Source organism: Athene noctua, chromosome 13, assembly GCF_965140245.1.
Source record: "Athene noctua chromosome 13, bAthNoc1.hap1.1, whole genome shotgun sequence".
NCBI lineage: Eukaryota > Metazoa > Chordata > Aves > Strigiformes > Strigidae > Athene > Athene noctua.
The window spans coordinates 1094229-1113634 of record NC_134049.1 but is presented as its reverse complement, the minus strand read 5'-3'; the positions used below and the strand labels follow the sequence as shown (position 1 = coordinate 1113634).

Genomic DNA, 19406 nt, shown 5'->3' with positions numbered 1-19406 from the left:
AATACATACGGAATTGTAAATCTGCTCTCCTCTTTGAACAGTACCTTATGTACTTTTTCTGGCAAGATGGATGTAGCCATGTGTAGTTTTCTGGTTTAGTACACTTCAGGTGGGAATTGGCAGTTCCAATTTTATTTTGAGCAGGTTGTATTGTATTTAAAGTGTCCAGGTCGTGCCAGGTCACTTGGTGCATTCAGTGACGAAAATTAGAGTCTAGGAAGCGGAGAATGCGAGGAAAGGGAAGCAGGGAACTTGTGACATTTCTGTAAGAGCACTGCTGCTACAGGAATTAATAACCTCGTGTTGTTGTTCTTAGGGAATACATGGGCCTTATTACGAGAAATGAATAGGATTGTTTGTGAAATTAAGTTAAAAGTAGTAACTGCCTCTTTTATTTTTTTAATAGCAAATTGTATTTAGGTAATGAGTGGAAACAAATCTAAAACGTATTTGTTAGTTATGCAGGAACTGTATTTCTGGTACTGAGTTTTGATGTTAATAGACATTGTTAAAACAAATTAAAGCTTTTCATCAGGTTTCCTGGACCAGCACAATTTTATTCCGTTTTATTCTGACTTTGTACAATGTAGTTATTTTGCTGCATTAGAAGAAGTTCAAATGTGCACCCGAAAGTTGTGTGCTGACCTGCAAAAATACTGTGCTTGCAAATAATTTTCAGTATGAAAGTATAGATTTTAAAATGCTTTCCATAAAGAGAGAATTCGATTTGCTGAAATGCTTTAGATCACAACTAATTTTTAACACCTGTCAATACTATTTTTGGTCTAAGTTTTGGTTTTTGCCCAGGCAAGTTATGTACTTGCTCTACATTCCTCCCACTTGAATAATTTTGTATTACTGAAGTTTTAATTGTGGTTGCTTATTTTGGGGATAGAAATTAACTTTGTGTAGCATATTTTATTGCCTGCTCCTAAAATAATCTCCACAATAGCTGCCGTAGTGGATCTTTATTCTTTGCTATGTGAGATAATCATGCTCTGGGATTCTCCGGGATAAACAATGTTTCAAAAACGCAAATTAATTTATTTAATACTATTAATAATCACTGTTGATATTTTAAACAGATCTTGCAAACTGATCTCTTTGCAAAGAAAAATATTCAAATGGAAGCCAATGTTTTATGGGTAATAATTGAGATAAGGGGCTTCGCCTCAGGGCGGCTGCAGCCCTTGCAGGGCTTTGTTGTGCTTTTAAATGTTTGTCATGAGAGGCTGGTAGTTAAACCTCAACTCCCATCGTTATCAACCTGGCTGGGCAGGCGGGGATGGATGTTGAAACCAACAGTTAAGAGCAGGAGAAATCTCACTTTTAGACCCCACAGTGACTTAAGTGTTCAGTTGTGAGGCGAGGCTCAGAACGGGGGGGGAGAGGGAGCAGCGTCGCGCCAGTTAGTGAAGTTATCTCGGGACGTTTCCTGAAGGAATTGTCCAGAGCTTGTACCAGACGGCTCTGACTCCGTGTAGTGTTTCTCTGACCTGTCTGTAGCACTTGCATTAATCTTCTCTGGAGCAGAAGGTACAAAAAGGGACACGCTCCTCCCGCTGTGCCTCCAGTAATCAACTGTAGTACTGGGGAGGAACTCTCCTGGATCCGGAGGGATGGGGGAAGCTTCATATCCGTACACTGGAGGCAGTCGGGACATTCTCTGAGAAGCAATGTGGATTGATAGTTGAAGTTTTACACACTCACCCCCCCCCCCCCCCCCCCCCCATGCTTGAAGTACTTCCCCTTGCTTTTCTGGGGGGGTGGGTGGAGAGAAAGCCCTCAACTTGTATAGTCTGAAATGAAAATGCTTTGTCTTTTCACCTCATCGTACCGTTACCTCTGAGTTTATCCCAATAGCACTTAATTGGTAGAGTGTTGATAGGTTGCCTGGGTTTCATTTCTCTTCTCAATTTGGTTAATGCCCTTACCTTTGTGTATTTTAAGCCCACCACATGACATCTATTGTCAAAGACGCTTTTGGTTTTGAGTGGTTCCCCCCGCCCCGTGCCTAGTAAGAAATGTGTAGAACTATATACCTTGTCTTTACTTGTTTATTTAACTGGCAAATTTCAGGTACTTTGGTAGAATATAAATGATTTTATTATGTTATTAAAAATATTAAGTCTGCTATAAAATGAGAAATATTTTCTATTGGAATCAACAAGAAGAGGCTGAGAACTAGTCTTAACCTACTGAAATTTTAAATTTTTACTTGAGATACTATTTCTCCATCAATAATATTTCTCTTTGCATCCTCTTACTAGAAAGTCTAGACCTAAAATACAATTTTAGGTAATAATTTGTATCATACTTCACAAAAGACCATTGCAATATAGGCCCTTAATGGTACATTGATTTGCTTGGGTGTCTAAGATGCAAAATACAATCAGTGCTGGTATGGTGTTTGCTCTAGGTTTTTTTGCGATTGATTTCAGTTGAATCTTATCTGAAGGAATATCATTACTTTGAAACAAAATTGGATAAAGAAGCTATAAAAGATAAAAGCTCACACCTTGAGTACCTAGTATAACAATCTACAATATGATTTTTTTTTGTCAAATCATTTATTTGATCAACATCATAGCAGATGGTAACCCTATAAAGTATATTATCTTGTTTACACGAACTTGTGTCTCTTGAAATAAGTTTTAAATATGGTCTTCTTTGCCTTATACCAGCAAGAACAACAACTTTCATTTCAGTTTGATTGTAAGATCCAATTTTTTTATTAGATGAATGTTTGGACCTGTTTCTTCAGAATGAATACGTGTGTTGGAGTAATGAGGCAACAGGTTTCTTGAGCTTTTCTTCTAGAAGAGCTTGAAATGCTCACAGTGCCATCTTAGAAGTGACGTTAAGCAAAGCCTTTTTGGAATTCAGTGCACAAAGCCAGAAAGCATCCTTGTGAGTGCTCGGCCCAGCCTTGCCGAGGGGAGCGGGGAGCACTCGCCCTCCCTGTGGTCCGGGTGTGTGCTGTGCTCTGCACAGCTGCCGAGGGCCTGGCCCCCCCTGGCCCCCAGGCCCCCCCGGCCCCCCGGCAGCGGCACTGGGTGCAGGGAGGTGCCGTGTGAGCCGGAGCAGGCACACGCTGCCGCTGGCTCTGCTGGAGCAGAGGTCAAGCTCACGGAGTTGCTCTGGGTAAACTGGTGTATCTGCTAGAGCAGCAGCCAGCTTTGATTCAGGACTATGAAACCAACTCACGAGTCATTTCAATAACTTTTCATTCTCAGTACCCACCAAAAAAAGGAAGTGGAGGCAGACCCTCGTTGTACCTGTGTTTGCCTGGCTGCACGTCTCTGTTGTTAGACCTTTATAAGATAGAGTTGTTGATTTTCCCCCTTTTTGCCTAAACTGACTGGGATACTGCAGCCTTCCCCTGTACACGTGCTTTCCAGTGCTCTGCTGTCACAGCTCTCCTGTGCCCCTTAGCATTCATGATGAGTTGAACTGGGACACCGTGTTTCCTTGTGGAAGGGGTTATAGGAGGGTGGTGTTCCCCCTAGTTTCTCCATTCTGTTTTGCATTTCCCAGGGAAACACTTGAACCCTTTTGATGACACTTCTGCTTTGAGACTTCACTATAGATGACTCCTATGTTCGTTCTCACTGTGTGTTCCCCACTTGAGGCTCTCCTCCCATCTGGAAGGTGTCTTATGCTCCTGGCTTATTCACATAGAGCTACCTTGGGCTGTATTAAAATGTGTGGTTGGTTGTACCCAGCCAGCTAGAGATCATCTGGGTCTTTGTTTCTTGCAGCATTTGTTGGTTTTCATCTGTCATCAGTGGAAAAACCGTAAGTGTACAAACCAGAACAGATTCCTTGAGCACCATCGTAGCCACGTGGCTGGTTTCCTGGAGGAGTGTTGTTGGTTCTCTGTTCGTTCGGTGTGTGCTGTGCCGATGGGGGCTGAGGGCAGCAGGGCTGTTGTTCCAGATGTCAAGCCGTAGTAAGTCAGAGTGCCAGTGTCCTGTATTCAGTGTATGAAATCCTTCCTTGCAGCGTTCAAGGAGGTTCTAAAGTGTCAATGCGTGTGCCTCGTGTGCAAGTTCTAATTAAAGGGTAGGTGTAGATGGAAGCCTGTTTTGGCCTTGTAAGAAAAGAAAAAATTCTGCGTGGAAAGGAGGAAAAAGACACCTGGCAGAAAAAAAGGAAGTGTGTTGATATTTCTGACTAGCTAACTGTACTGGGCTTTTGTAGAAGAAAGAATTCTGGCAACTATTTAGAGAGTAGTTTTCCTCCCCATCTTAAACTGTTACATTTTGTTTTAGAGCAGTTTCTTTAAACAATTTATTTGCATAATTCAAATGGTAGAATTAAAATATGAGAATTTTTAGCTATACATGTGCTGATTTAGCAGAACCTTAACATAAGTCCTTATGTCCCACTGACTCAAGCTTTTAAATGAGTAACATGTTTTACTGATTAGGGGTCATGCATCTAAACACTCTATGCATAACCATTATCTACTGATATATTTCCGAAACGGGTTGATATAGCGCACTGTGTCTTAGACTTTCCCAAAGTCTTTGTCTTGAAGTGAGATATTTTTCTTTTCTTCCCCCCACCCCCTCCTACTATATGTCTCTTTGAAACGAAAGCAATGGGAGAGTTGTTATGATAATGGCTGGATTACTAGCGCTGTTGTTTCTGGCAGAAAAGAGTTGGTTGTGCCAAAAGATTACTTTTGCCTTTGTCGGTGCCAGCCACGACTTTTTACTCAGCTCCTGGATCAGTTACAATGAAAAGACAACAATGCCGTCAGCTGCGAAATGCAGCAAACTTCCATAAACTGCTGGCTCAGTGCAGGGGTGGTTTGGCGTTTCAAAGTCTTCTCCAGCCTGGAGGATCCTGCCTGCAGCACGCGGAAGGTGTCTGTGGTTCTCATCTGGGGGACTGCGCTGCCCTTCAGCAGGCCTGCTGCTGCTAGCCTGTGTCAAAGCAGCGTTCTCTCTCTTCATAACACACGCTTCTGGAGGAGATAGGGATTAGGAAACTCCTACTCCATGGGTAGCTGTTCACAGTATTTCCTTGCGTCCTATTTTGTCGTGTGGCCTACCTAACTGGTAGTTGCAGTACAAAGTTAGGGTTTAGGGCTGACTACATGGAGTCACTTGCACTCAGCTCTTATTTATAAATTGTGACACCTAGTTCTTATTTATAAATGATGACATTAAGCTATTTATGAAGATTTATATACGCCACAAAGAATTTATGCTCTGTATCAAAACTCTCGGGGAGAAGTTTGGGTGACGGGGAACTACTGAGTTGTGTTTGTAGGCCAAAGTGCCTGGAAGTCTGCAATTTAGGGTCGGAGTGTTCCACCTGGTAAAAAAAAGGTCTTGTGATCCAGATAAGGAACCTAATTACTGGAACAGAAACCTTATCCTATATGAATGAATTTGCTATAGGATTTCAGGTACTTTTGCAATTAGTTGTTTTGGAATGTGGTTTAAAGATGTTTAACCAATTACCTTTGAGTAGAAAATAATTGGTGACAGCGTTGGTGACAATATTACTAATTGTTGACTAAATAATGCAGGGGATATATATTCTGATACTGAGTTTAAAGATCTCCCTATTTTTTTCCTTCCTCTTTCTCTTTTGAGCTGTAACCTGGATTTGCATAAAGGGAACCGATTCTAAAAGAACCGTTACAGAGTTAAAAAAGATTTCTCTTTTAGTAGGGCAGACACCATGAGACTGTAGGGTTTTTTTAAGCCATTGAAATATAATCAGACTGTCTTGCCTTTTCCCCCCCTTATGCTAAAATATCTTGCGTGTCACGTAAAGACCAAGCAGGGGAAATAATTTTGCACATTTTACAATACTTAAGCAAGACATGAGAGCAAAGAGTCGATAACAAGTATACATTTCACAGTATGTGCTGCAATGTTCAATGCTTAAGATGCAGGATGAATCAGGCTGTGCAAAAAGCCAGGCTAACGTGGTTGTGCTTGTTTTGTTACTCATGCTAATTTCTTATGGATTGGGTAGGGCAGACACTGCAGACTGGCAAATCTTCTTGACTTTTTTATGCTCCTGTTTTCAGCAGCTGCAGGTGTCCCAGTGAGTAGGTTGCTTTGTTAGCCAGCTTCATTAACAAGGAAACTGTTCATCTCAAGTTTTGTTTTTAGGAATACTGTTTTAAGTATATGGAAGCCGATGAATTTGCTTTAAGTGAATGGAAGCGGATGAATTGGCTTTCAGGTTGCATCAGAGCGTGTTATGCTTTTGCTACCTTTTCTTATGGGTCTGTATTTTTCTTTTAATTGCTAGGTATGGATGAGCGAACAGGTGCCACGTCCTGGGGAACAAGTGGTCAGCCAAGTCCTTCGTATGAATCTTCAAGGGTAAGGTTTCACATAATAATTCATAGTGAAAGTTTATGGGAATGTACAGTGAAAATCAGCAGATAATTTGGCAATGTTTTTGAAGGGTATGCTGCTTTAAAGACACAGATTAGCATCTTTTAGAGACTTTAATGACTTTGATATGCTGCAGTAGCGATTCAGATTTCTAAGGCTAAAAAATTATATAGGTTAAGAATTTATGAAAGTAAATTGTACATAACTCTATGCTTGAATGATGAGCATGTGTTTTATTTACCTTATGGTCAGAAAACGAAAGTAGAAGTTGTGTTACTTATTCAGGAGCAGATTTATTGGCAAAGCGTAGGGAACGCTTGCCTCTCGGTTAGCATTGCCTGCTATAGTATCTGCTGTGTCATGATGTTGGGGAGAGGCTTCTCTTTAAATACCTTCCTCCTGTTCCTGTTGCAGCTTCATCCACCCTGTTTATTGAGCTAAAGGTTTTTGATATTATCTAATATCCTAAAATATTACCGCCTTTTTAAAGCCCAACTCGGTGGTCAGGAACATCCTTTCCTCTTAGTAAATCACATTCCCTTTCATCTACTCAGTTTTCTTCTTATGAATATCTACTCCCTAAAGAGCTAATGAGCTAAGTACCTAATGAATTAATTACTAGAAATATACAGCATAAATGACGGGGCTGGTTTTACTCTGTTCAGAGAGCCAGAGAGCTGTGCTGGTCTGCACCTTTGCCAGAGAGCTGGGCAGGTTTTCACCTTCGCAGCCTTGTGTCGCTGTGGGATGAAGTGGGTGGGCTGCAAGGTCTTGGCCAGCTCACTGGACGTTGTTAAACCTGCTGACTTTGGAATAGAGTATTAGAGAGATTTATCCAGAAGTCCTGATATTTTTCATTGATCTTTGGTGAATAAACCATAATAAAAAGATAGAAGACCTTTATAGGTTGCGGAAGTATTTCTGTGCAACATAGAAATTAGGTATTTTTTAAAAAAATCCTGCATAATTTGAGGCATGAAGCCCAGCCTTTAGATGCCTCTTCTACATTTGAAATGGAATCTTATTATGCAGCTTTACGTAATGTGCATTCTCATTTCAAGTGTTTTATGTTTTGACACTTATTTATTATGTTGCTGATGATTTTAATCAATCATCAATTAAGCTGACCTAACTGGAATTTGAGCTTGTGATTCACTGGCTGTGTGGCTGTATTAATCACATCTTTGTTCATATCAGAGTATCAGCCAGCTCATGTTCCAATAATGTAAGGTCAGGGTGCCTGTTGTTTGTTGTTTGGGGGTTTTGTGGGTTTGTGTTCTGGGTTTTGTTTTTTTTACTGTAGCTAAAGATCACAACTAGGAAAATGAAACACTGGACAAGAATCAAACCCTCCACAAATAATACCATTATACCCTACAGTTGGTAATAAAGGCAGATGTTAGTGCTCGAACAGAGGTACACCAGAAGTGAGAATCGTAGGAAGAGGTCAGTGCTACTTGGGTGTATCTTTAAGAAAAACAAATGTAAATATGTGTTTGTCCTGAGCCCTATGGAAGGTTTCAGGAAAAAGATGTTAAATTCTGATATGTCAGGTGTCCCTTTCTCCCCCAGAATTTGTATCTTGGACTTGAAATAGTTTATGAAAAAAAAAAAAACCACAAAAAACCTGAGACAGAAAGAAAGAAATTTATCCTCCCAGCAAAGAATTCTTGCAGAATCATCATTTATGTTAGGACAGTTTCGGCTAAAGCCAGTTGGACTCTAGCCAAACTGAATATATTGTTAAGAGTTGATGGAAACTGTCCCCAGAATGTTATTGAAATATTTCTTCTTCTGCTGGCTAAGTGCAGAGGATTTTTCTCTTGCAGGCTGGTAATTTGAGATGATACCGAGAGTTCATTCTGAAGCACCAATTATTTATAGCTTGTGATCTGGGGTTTTTTGTTTTTAAAAAAGAATATGTTCATTTTTGTTTGAACTGGAGCATACTGTTCTAATAGGTCTTTCTTAATTCAGGCTAAAAAGGTTATGTTCAGTTTTAGAGAATTGGCAGTTAATGCTGTCTGATTTTTTTGAAAGTGACAGACTTGAAAAAACTGACAGGTAGATTTATTTCCCTACTTGTATTTGTGGCTGAAATGAATGATTTTATAGTATAGCTTTTTGTGCCTCAGTATAAAGTTTAGAATAGGAGAAGACAGAATACTTGCATACAAACTTTACTGATTTCTAAACTAAAAATTAAATAATTTGGTTCACCTCTTCCCTTTGTCTCCCAAAAAATGTTTTGTAAGTTTTGCTTTCTCTTTGTAAAAAACCCTTGTTTGTTCCTGTAGTGTTGAGGTAGTAAAGTTTTCTTTACTTTGATAGGGGATTTTTTTGTGTGTGTGTCTAAAGGCAGCAGAAATCATGTGGGGGGGGAAAAAAAACCCAATAGTCCTAAATTCCGTTTATAGAAAGTTTACACATGTTTTACTACACCAACTTTCCTTTTTGGAAAACCTGGTAATTGATATAAATGTAAGAGCTAGTCTCACGTTAGCACAGAACATGACATTAGACTGCGCATAAAGTCTGTCCTGGCGTGGGCTTAGCTGGGAGCTGTCGGCTCCCCAGCCCTGAGGGGTGCAGCGGCAGTTCCTGGGGGTCACTGGGCAGGCTGTGGGTGCGGGTAGGCTTGGGTTTTCCTGAGAGCCCAGCCTGCTTGGGCTGCTTTAGGAGGCATCAGCCGCTGGCAGTGGGCTTTGAAAGATTAAAACCCGTGTGCATCTCCTTGGTTTCCTGTGCTGTAGCATCTTCCTGCCTGAGGCCGAAGGCAGGCTGTCCCGGGGTGGGACAGCTGCTCTGCCGTCGGGGTGAAGTGCCTCTCCAGGGGGTCAGAGGCTTTGGCCGATGAACATGGGTCCCTTCCTCGGCCTTCAGTGCACCTAGGAATTTGATAGTGAGAGAGGGAAGAAAACAACTTTCTGTGGAGGCTCTGGATGAAGCAATGAAGAATGGGATGTCATATAAATGACAACAGTTTTCTTTTAAAGAAAAATGAATTCCTTTTTACAGGAAAACACCATTCCTGTGTTTTCACCAAAAAAGCGATGAACACTAGAAATCTCTATTGTATGTATGTAGAATTGCTAACGGTTGAGATACAAATTAATTCATCCCATGGCCACATTCTGCAAAAGAGTAGAACAAAGTTCTCATCTGCATTGAAATCACTGAAAACCCACCAGATTTCATTTACCAGTTTAAATCAAGTTTGCGTGTCTAAGTTTTGGGTAAGATGTGTGGTCTCTGTTACTTGGTTTTCTTTCAACTAACGATACACATGATACTAATGGTTCAGAATTTTGAATAAAGATAAGTTCTGACTACTCCTTCATACGGTGCCAGATCAGGTGACTCCGAGGAGGAGCTAAACTAAGCATGTGGGTCTGTATTGTAAGAGTATAGGTCAGGGTTTCTCAGGAGGCATGCTGAATGATACACTTAAATCTTCTACATCGCTAGATTATTCCTTGTGGTGATTAACATACACAGGTTAAGTAAGTTATAATTGTCTTACATGTTCAACTTTTAACTTCAAAATCCAGTGCTTTTCCCCATAATTTCAACAGAGAATGTTATTCTTGTCCTAATTGTTCTTACCGCTTGCCTGTTTACAGGAAAATGGCAGTCTTCATGGAAAAAGCTCAGACCTCTCTACAGACATAGAAAAGTTGAAACCTCAAGAGGTACCACTTATTCTTTTACCTTGTGTGTGATGTTTCTATTTTTTATTTAAAGTCTGCAGCCTACTACTGGAGTTTTTCTTTAAAGGTCACAATACAGTGACAAATTTAAGCATTTAAGTTGTTGGCCCTGTATTGCCTGGAATTTCCAAAGGCACGTGAAGATAAGCAGGTTTCAATTAAATAGAATTGGAACTTGGTGATAGTTAAGTACACACTTGTTAAAGGCTAATTAAATAAGGTAGTGGAAGAATGGCTGAAGGAGATCTTCCTTTCCTACCTCCTGCCAAAGGTCTGTCCAGGTCAGTGTAGATGGTCTGACTGAGTCCAGCAGTGATGCTTAAGGAAAGAGTATGGGGTAAATAATTTTGCTATCTTTACTGTTGTAGGCTCCTGGCAAAGCCCAGCATGTAGGGGCTTAGGAGATTTCCTGGATAGAGATGACCCCTGGGACATAGTTCTTATAGCTCTTGGTGGACTCATTCTCGAAAGTTTGGCTTTTTTCTGACTGGTTACAGTTTTGGCAATAATTACAAGTGGTTTGTGGCAAAAATATCAATGTTTTTGTCTTAAGTGTTCTGACCGTGTTCCTGTGTTCTGGGCAGCGATGGTTGGCTGTTACTGGTGTGTAGTGCATAGCCCTCGCCCCACCCCACGCCCCAACATCTTGCTTTTACCTGCCACGCGTGTGTCCCCTCAACCAGACTGAAGAGTTGTTATCTATGGGTCTCTGTTCGTACAGAAACTTCTAACCCCTGGTTAGTTCTTGGTGCCATTCTCTGAATCTTTCTGCTTCTGTATAACTGTAGAGTGAGGGTGATGAGAGTATACCATCAATTTCTGTGTGGATACTTTGATTCTCTATGCCTTTCTGACTCGTTACCAAGTCTTACATTTTCTGACTGTCACTGAGCTCTGAAGTGATATTGTTTCAAAAACTATAGAAAAATATTTTTTTTACTTTGTACAGTAGTTACCACATTGTTATGACATTGAGTTATTTTTGAACATGTTTCTTTTGTATTTACACCGAATTTTGTCTGCTGTTTTCTTGCCAGTTTCACGGAGAACTTGCTTTGCAACTCTGCACTAACATTGAGTTAGGATTGTTTTTAAATGTTTTTTGTTATCAGTAAACTTTGCTATGTCTTTGTTCACTCACTATTTTTGATTTATTCATGGAATTGTTGGAATTGCTGAAGAATGTTGGTCTGAGCCTGTTTTTTTGGGAAAGTGGGTGAGGAACATTGATAACTTCATTGTGAAAACTTGGAGGTATATTCCTGTGTTTGGGGCGCGATGTTTGTTTATATATTGTAATCTTTTGATCAATAATTAATTCACAAAAGATCCTTCTCTCATATGCCATAACATCTTAATTTATTTTAAGAGTCTCTGGTAATACCTTTGTAAAAGTTACAATATTCTTATTTCAGTAGTGTTTTGAACTAACATTGAAGGCTGAGAATCACTGCAGGCTTTGAGAAAACCTTATATAAAACCTTGGGTTTTTTCGTTAATAATGTTAAATAGCATTCTAACACTGAAAGGGCAGTGGGTGTTTGTATTAGAATTGGGTGGGGCGATCTTAAATGGGTGATAAGGTGCATGCTGAGACATTAGTGACTTCTGTGTGCCTAGGCCAAATGTTTTGTTAGAAAAATGAATAATTTACAAATGTATCTGGGCGGGGGGAGAAAAAAGTAGGAAAGCTGTATTTTTTAGAGGAATAATTCTGGAATGGTAATTAGCAAGTCAGTGGAATTCTATGAAGTGCTCATGGTCTCCCTTATTCTTCAAAGGTTATACTGAAGTCCATGTCCAATACTGTGTCAGAATTTTCCATCTCTTGTGGTGCTTGTTTTCCTTCCAACTCTCCAGTCTTGCTTTTACTCTGTTTGTGCAGCAGTGGTGGCTTTTCAGTGGATATCTCCTGGTTAATATATCCAAGTCCGTCCCTTATCTGAGTGATAGAGAGCTGGAGATATTTTTGCCTGAGTTCATAATCCCTTGCATTAGAGGGGTGGCTGGCTCTCAGTGTGTGTTGCAGAGGTCTGTAAAGCTGCTTTTTGAAAGCCTTGCTCTACTGAGCTCTACGAAGCAAATTCCGAGGTACTTGAACCAAGTGGCGTGCTTGCTGCACAATAACACTTGGAAGTTTTGTCTTCCCGTTGTGAGATGCTCCTGAACCTTTTAGCTTCCCCACATTATTTGGGAGTTGTAATTTATACTCGTAACCTAGCTACAAATTGGTATAATCAGATTTTTTTGGGGGGATAAACGTCATCTCTTAATTAAACCTTTTCCCACCATAGTTTTTATGGGGGTGTGGCTAATGATTGCTTATCTCATCAGGAATCATGCTCTGTGAGGTTTTCTTTCATTGCTATGATTTTGTTGTAACATGTCTTTGCAATAAAAGGACCAAGTTAGGTTTTCATCTGTTTAGATTGCCGTCTCCAAATCAAGCAAACCTAAAAATATTTTTTTAGAAGACATTTCCTTGCCGGATAGCCTTTTTATATATATTTTAACTGTTAAAAGTTTAGCATAAATTAGCTGGGGTATTTTTCTTTCAGTATCTGAACTGTGGGTGTTTTAAGTATCTTCCAGCCTGTACATTGCATTAAAGCTGCGAGTGTACATTTTGACCTGATTTAACATGGAATCTAGCTTTGGTACTGAGTATGCAGTTTCTCCTTTTCATTTATGTAACTCTGCTATAGATGTACTTGAAGCCAGAGTTGAACTGATCGAGGTACCACTGCTAGATTTAGATGGTTTTGTAGCATCAGTCAACAGGTTATGTGCTCTATGGTATGTAAAATGCTCAGACGTGAATTGGAACCCAAATTACTACATGCCCAAACTATTCGTCCCCACCCCCCCACCATGAGTAGTACTTTTAATTTACAAAGAAGTCAAAAAAAATAGTAATGAGATAGCAGGTTTTGAAATAGTATTTTATACCTCTTAATCTCAGGTACATAACAAGAAAGGAAGCTGTTAAATAGCAAAACAAGACAAGAGGGACACAGAAATACAGTAAGTGTTATCAAGTCTGTTGTATTTGTGTCCTTTTTGTCCTCTGTTGGTTTTTTTTGCGGGGGAGGGATGTTGTTTGGTGGTTCTTCTGCTGGTTATTTGCTTTTCCTGATGTATTCTGTAAGTAAGCAGATGATTCAGTGTGAAATCAAAGCCAAAATTAAATATGCCATATTCAGTGAACAGGACACTTTTGCAAATGCAGCTTACTTTGTAATTTGACTTCTGTGCAGCACTTGTCAAAGCAAGTTCCGATATTTAAGTTCTGAATGCTTTAGTTAGGTTTTAAAGTGTTTAAGCATTTATTAAAAGTATGTTGACTGCACTTATTTTGTTTTCTGGTTTATAGCTTACGTAAGAGGTAGAAAAATCTGGTTTCACTCATTTGAGCTATACTGGAGAAGCAGTTTTTTGGTTTGTTTTTTTTGGTGTTTGTTTTTTTTTTTTATTGCAACTACCTATCATTGAAATCAGCATTGGAATCTGTTCACAAATTAGTTTTCCGTGTGGCCAGGGAATTGGCCCATTACATACCATGTTGATATTTGTCTCACAAGAGTTTAGAGCAGTGTAATTGGCCACTGGGTTTAGCTGTTTAATGACAGATTTGTCATTCACTAAGTTAATTTCCTTGAAATGGATGCAGAACTGGAGAAAATGGTGATTATTTCCAAATAGATTCCTTGTTCAGTGTGTCATGTCCCCTTTCCCCTCCAAAGCTCTACCAGGTTAAAAATAAACAAACCATGTTTTCAGTTGTTCTCATATTCCATTCCTGCACACATAGTTTTCATCTCTTTCAGCTTGATACATGGAACTAAGCTAACGAATGTTTTTAGAGCTGTTACAAAGCATGTAACGCACGGTGACACTTGGAGGGTACATGCAAAAGCTTTCGTGGCTCTTCCCGGTAACACCTGAGATCTGGGGTAGCGACACCCGCTTTTCCCCCCACTGTGTAGCAGGTGACCAAGTAACGTAGAAAGTCACATTTCTGTCTGTAGGATATTGTAGTGGAAGGTTAAAACTCACTGATAGTGTAAGAGAATCAAAATTAAAGCTAGGCAGTGTACAGCTCCTCGTTTCTGGTGCAGCTGGGTGATCTCCGTCAGCCAGCTGCAGTCATTCCCCTGGTTACCAGGTAGGAGGCGGGTTTCTGCGCAGTGAAGCGAGATGGGGTGGCAGTGCTGCTGGTCTCGGCAGCCTGGGGGATGGCGTGCGTGCAGCCCGCGGAGGGAGGACGTGTGTGTTTGCCTGGCACATCACATGGGTCTGCAGCTTGGTCTCTGAGCTTCTGGGCTGTAGCAGGCACTGATGGTAATGGAGGTGAAATGGTCTAAGAAGTACGGGGAGTCTGCCATCATCACTGCCTGCTCTGTTTCCACTCCCCCCACCCTCTAGGTCTAAAGTTACCGTCACTGTCTGACCTGTGACAGACCCGAGTGTCCTTACGGCGGTTGGTAGTGTCAGAGCAGAGAAGAGCATGCTGCTGGAGGCATGCGTTGTTGGTCGTGTTAGAAAAGATTTGCTTATTGATGGAGCTGCTTTTTGTTTCAGTTTTTGATCATAATGCCAGTTGGTTGGATTTTGTTGTTGTTGCATAGGAGGTTTATACGTTGTTCACTAATTATGTTCAGCCACAAACCGACTTACCCTACAATGCCCCATTCTCTCACAGAGAAGTCTCGGCATATCTCTCTGGTCCATAGAATTATGAAATATGGTCAAGTACAGCTGCAGTTGTAACATCTGAACCGATAGTCTGTGTATAAGGGACTGAAAAGTAAGTTTTCAGACTTGATTTGTTCTTGTAGCGTTGACTGGAATTTCTGTATTTTCAGACTTAGTTATTCAAATTGTATGAAGTACTTTATTTAAAAATGATAGACTGAATTTTTAAAATAGAGCCGTGTGGATCTCTGCTTCTTTAGTGCTTTTTGGGCAGAGGTATACTCAGGAAGGTATACATTTTGCTGTCTTCTGTGTCTTTCCCTGTTCTCCTCAGGTAAAATAAATTTGCGCACTCTGGAAATGTTATTGTTCCTGACTAGTATTTCCTGCAAGACAGTTAGTGATTTAAATGGACTTGTACCATGACCTGTGACAATGTAATGTTTCTTGGTGTTTGGTTGAGATAAATTAATGGTGCAGTGACCCTCAAGGAGAACAGCAAGAGCACTCGCCTCTTTAGCTTACCTTCGTATCGTGTTTGCAAGGTTCTTTCTGATCTGTGTGTTCAACAGACCCAGCCAGGTTTTGGCTCTGTAGTCCCTCCTGTAGGAGCCACTGACAAATACATAGGTTCAATGACTGAAAATACTCTTTCAGAACAAAATGGCTAGCTATTTCTGGAAACATACATGATTGCATCATCCATAATCTTTTAAATTAGCTGGGACACCTTGGTGTGGCTGTTGCCGCGAGCCTCTTGTCGGATCTTCAGTCAGTGGCTCCCCTCAAGGTGCCTGGGTGCAGTCAGTGTCTGGATCTGTCCGTCTGTCCTGTCTCTGCATCTCTTCCTCCACACCCCTCCCCCTGTGTTTTTCCCCTCTGGTTTGGTTTTAGAATGCTCAGATTAGTTTGGAGAGGCCGATAATCCGGAATAAAGTGGATTTCAGCAGTAGATTCGCTGTCGTTCATCTACACATTAGTCATTTCGATGACTGTTTCCTGATTCGTATCATCATAGCTAAATTTAGCTTGGAAGGGACCTCAGTATTCCTGAGTTTCAAACAATTAATATTTGTTAGTGAAGCTCAGCCAAACTATAAAACTCAAGGAATTGGAAGCAGCATTCATTAAATTTAATCTTTTGGTCTGTAGCCACATCAAACTGTGAAGTCAACCATTTATTTGAGTGGAATTTTAATGTCTTAAGTTTAAAGGCGATAATTGAGCTATAGGATAAGTTGCTAAAATGCAAATAGGCACTTACTGATAGGGAGCTGGGTCACGAGCCACAGCTGGGTGTGGTGGTGCTCTGCTCCCAGGGACTTGGGTAGGAGAGGGCTTGCTAAGGGACGAGAAACAAAGAAGAAAAGTCTGTTTTTTTGCAGTTTAGTGTACTTGAGCAAATAAAACGCTGTGGAGTAGTGACCTGTACAGGAAGAAGGTATTCTGTGCAGTTAGTAGGTGCATGAGAAAACGGTGTGCCATGTAGTTACAGCGTGTCCTTCGCTTTTTCAAATTTTACCCTGCAGTGGAAATAGGATGTTGTGCTTATTTAGAAACAAAACCAAAAAACCCACAACTTGAGTTAGGGTCAGGAGTACAGTTTCATTTACGCAAAGACAAATCCTGGTGTGACTTCAGAAAATAATTACCAAGGGACAATAGTTGAATGTTTTTGAAGTGGAAGTTAAAGCGAGAGGATGAATCCTACGGAAGCCCTGGAAGCGTGCAATGAGAAGGGCTAGGAACAGTAAGCTGGGGAGGCTTCTTGGCTTATTCTTAGGTGAATTCTGTGACTGACATTAACCCAAAATGTCTGAGCTTTAATATAGTCATTGAAAGACATTGAGTTTTAGGAGGTTTTATTTTGTATGTTGGGGCACAGACTCATAGCGTCAGGCCTTCCCTTATGGTTTAGTAGGATAAACGTGCCTAGTAGGGAGTGTATTTTCTGGGTTTTTTCTATCTCTTCTCTGGGTCTTCTAGAACAATACATTCTGGAAGATACTAAGGCTGTGTTAGCATACCTGTGTGTGGAAAATCTTACAGATAAAGCCTAAATCACTTGGACACTTGGGGCATCTTACCCAGAACAGGGCAGGAATGAAAGCTGTTGCAACTGTTGAGTTTTTTAATCGACAGCCTTAATTTATTGGAATGATTAGAGAACATCACCCTAATCCAAAGAAATACTTGAAAAATGAATAAAATGTTAGAGCATTCAGTGTTGAGAGTGTCTTCACTACTCAGATAAATTGCAGTGCTAATTTGTAGTAATCGTTCAGCTGCAATTCATGACAGGTATTATTAGTAGACAGTACTTGTTGCTTTTGTTTGTAGATGCATGTGACACTTTCTGATCACAAACATGCAGTCAGACTGAAATTCAGGGAGAGGCCTGTGGCAAAACGAACAGTGACAAGATTGCAGAATGCTGTGAGGGAACAGTTAGCCCCCATTAGACTTTGCTTGGGGCTACCACAACACAGAAAGAAAAGCTTGTCTTCCTTTGAGAAGGTTGAAGCTTGCTTTTGGAGTAGCTATGTAAGAGGTTGGAACGAAGAAGATGGTCTTGAGTTTACAGCCATTGCATCGACATCTAATCATATTCAAAACCAGTCTTCTTCCTGTAGACAGAAAATGCCCTGAGCTATCTGCAGTCCCTTTAGAATAGGGTGCTCACAATAGAAAATAAATTTTTCCAGTAACTCCTGTTTTGTAGACTTTTTGCCAGCTACTTGCTAATACTCTGACTGTGCACTCTGACCCTTGCTAATCCGTTGGTGTGTTTGCTGGGGAGCAAAGGTGGCAGAAATGGGGATGTGTGCTTGGGATGGAGTGTCTCCTCCCAGCCTTTCTGTGTCAGACTTGCCTTGCAGGTGTCAGTAGGTAGCAGCCCTCCAGAGGCCTTTGGAAGCCCACCAGTGGCCCAAGGGCGGCCATCACCAGCCTGTTCCAGTAGAGTCGGGTCAGAGTATACATCACTGAATAGCTCCTCCCAAGAGGGAGAAGAGCTTTTGCCATAGCTAATTAGCTGCTGTTTCTGCTCGGAGCCGGTATCAATCTAGCGATGATGCAGTGAGTCCCCTTTCAGGGAGCAGTCCTCAAAACTGCCGTGAACGGAAATTTCCTTTCTCAGACAGAAGGAATGAAATCAGGCAGTATGTGTTACTGAGTCGTCTTTAAAACATAGATTTGAAAAAGGACTCTGATAGAAATTTATTTCTATCCCCCCACACCTTCTGTTGCTTTTGCCATGAGGGATGAGTTGAGATGCCAGGTGATAGAGTTTGCTCTTACTGTCACACAGGTGGGATGTACCTTTTAATAAACCACTGCCCTTTACTGGTGTTGCAGGCAGACTTGAGCTCTCAACTGCATTCTTCCTTAAGCAGTAAACATATGTTGTCAATTTGCACTATCATATTGGTTAAATACATTTTTTTTTTTAAAGCCTTGATTGTATGACTAAAAGCTTCCAGTAGCTTTTCAGAAGCTATTGGAAGCTTCTAAAGTTTTCATCTATGATTGATTACATCTCTTGCTAGTAGAACTTTATCTGTTTGTTATGTAAGCTGACAATACAGATGTAAAAGCAAGGAATGGGATCAGGAATGCAATTTTATTTGAAGTACAGCTTAAATGTGAAGAATGCTCCGAGATAACTGTGTAATTTAAATCATTGTCCTTAGAGCTTGTCTGATTTTTGCTTAATTTGCTTTTGTGAAGTGCAGAAGAAGTTTGTTAAATAAAAACTGCATGTGTTTGTGGTTATTTTGTATTCATTTAGTGTGAGTTGTATGTGGGAATCAGCCCAGTGTTTGTAATCCAAACAAAACTCCGTGCTTGAGCTGATAATCCATAACTCAGTCCTAAGCCTGAATAGCTGGTGTCAAGGATGGGGGCCAAGCTAAGACCTCTTACGTAGGTCCACTGCAGACAAAGGCTGAGTGAAGTTACATTCTGTACAAGTGTAAATTCTGCAATGCATGACAAAGAATGTAATGCCTGACATAATTAATTTTACTTAGGAGTTGAATTCAAGTACAGAAAAAAACAGTTCTATTTAAAGGGCTTACATATGCCTTGGTACCTTTCCCCCCGTATAGTAAATGTTCTGTTTTCTGTGGCTTCAGTGTTGTGAAGGATTTCTTGGAGCCTTTTCCAGGTAGATGAAATAGTTGATTTGTCTAGTGGTGTAGAAATATAGCTTTGATGCTGTGGTAGTTGGATGCAAGTGCGTTCTGGGAAACTGAGGGGGTATGTGAAAAGGATTATTTGAAGGAATTATTTTTTGTGGAAGGAACATTATTTTCTGAGTAAACTATCCACCCAATTCTCCAATCCCTCTGTTTGGGGGGGAATCTGCAATATTAACTTGGGGAGGAGCATTATTACTCCTGTGCATTGGGTAGATGGTGTTGCGTGATGTGTAACTGTATGAAATGAGTCTTACCCCTGTTAGATTCTCAGTAGTTTTATTATTTACTTTGTAAATAAAGATCTCTTAAAGATTTCCGTTTCTGGGGCTTATCTAGACACCACTTTCTGAATGTCTGAGATACGGATTCTCTTTTATCGCTGATCATGTCCTTCCTAGTTTTTTTCTTTTAAAAAATAAAATATAGTC

General features: G+C 40.5%; 1 protein-coding gene across 3 annotated transcripts in view; it reads left to right on the top strand.

Annotated features, from left to right (window-relative positions):
• TCF12 (transcription factor 12) overlaps positions 1 to 19406 on the top strand; it is a 171180-nt gene that overhangs the window by 40411 nt on the left and 111363 nt on the right. For all 3 annotated transcript variants that reach the window (XM_074917466.1, XM_074917465.1, XM_074917464.1), the window contains exons 4-5: positions 6283 to 6356; positions 9995 to 10063. In XM_074917466.1, the coding sequence (XP_074773567.1) occupies positions 6283 to 6356; positions 9995 to 10063 (143 nt within the window). The remainder of the gene's footprint in view (positions 1 to 6282; positions 6357 to 9994; positions 10064 to 19406) is intronic.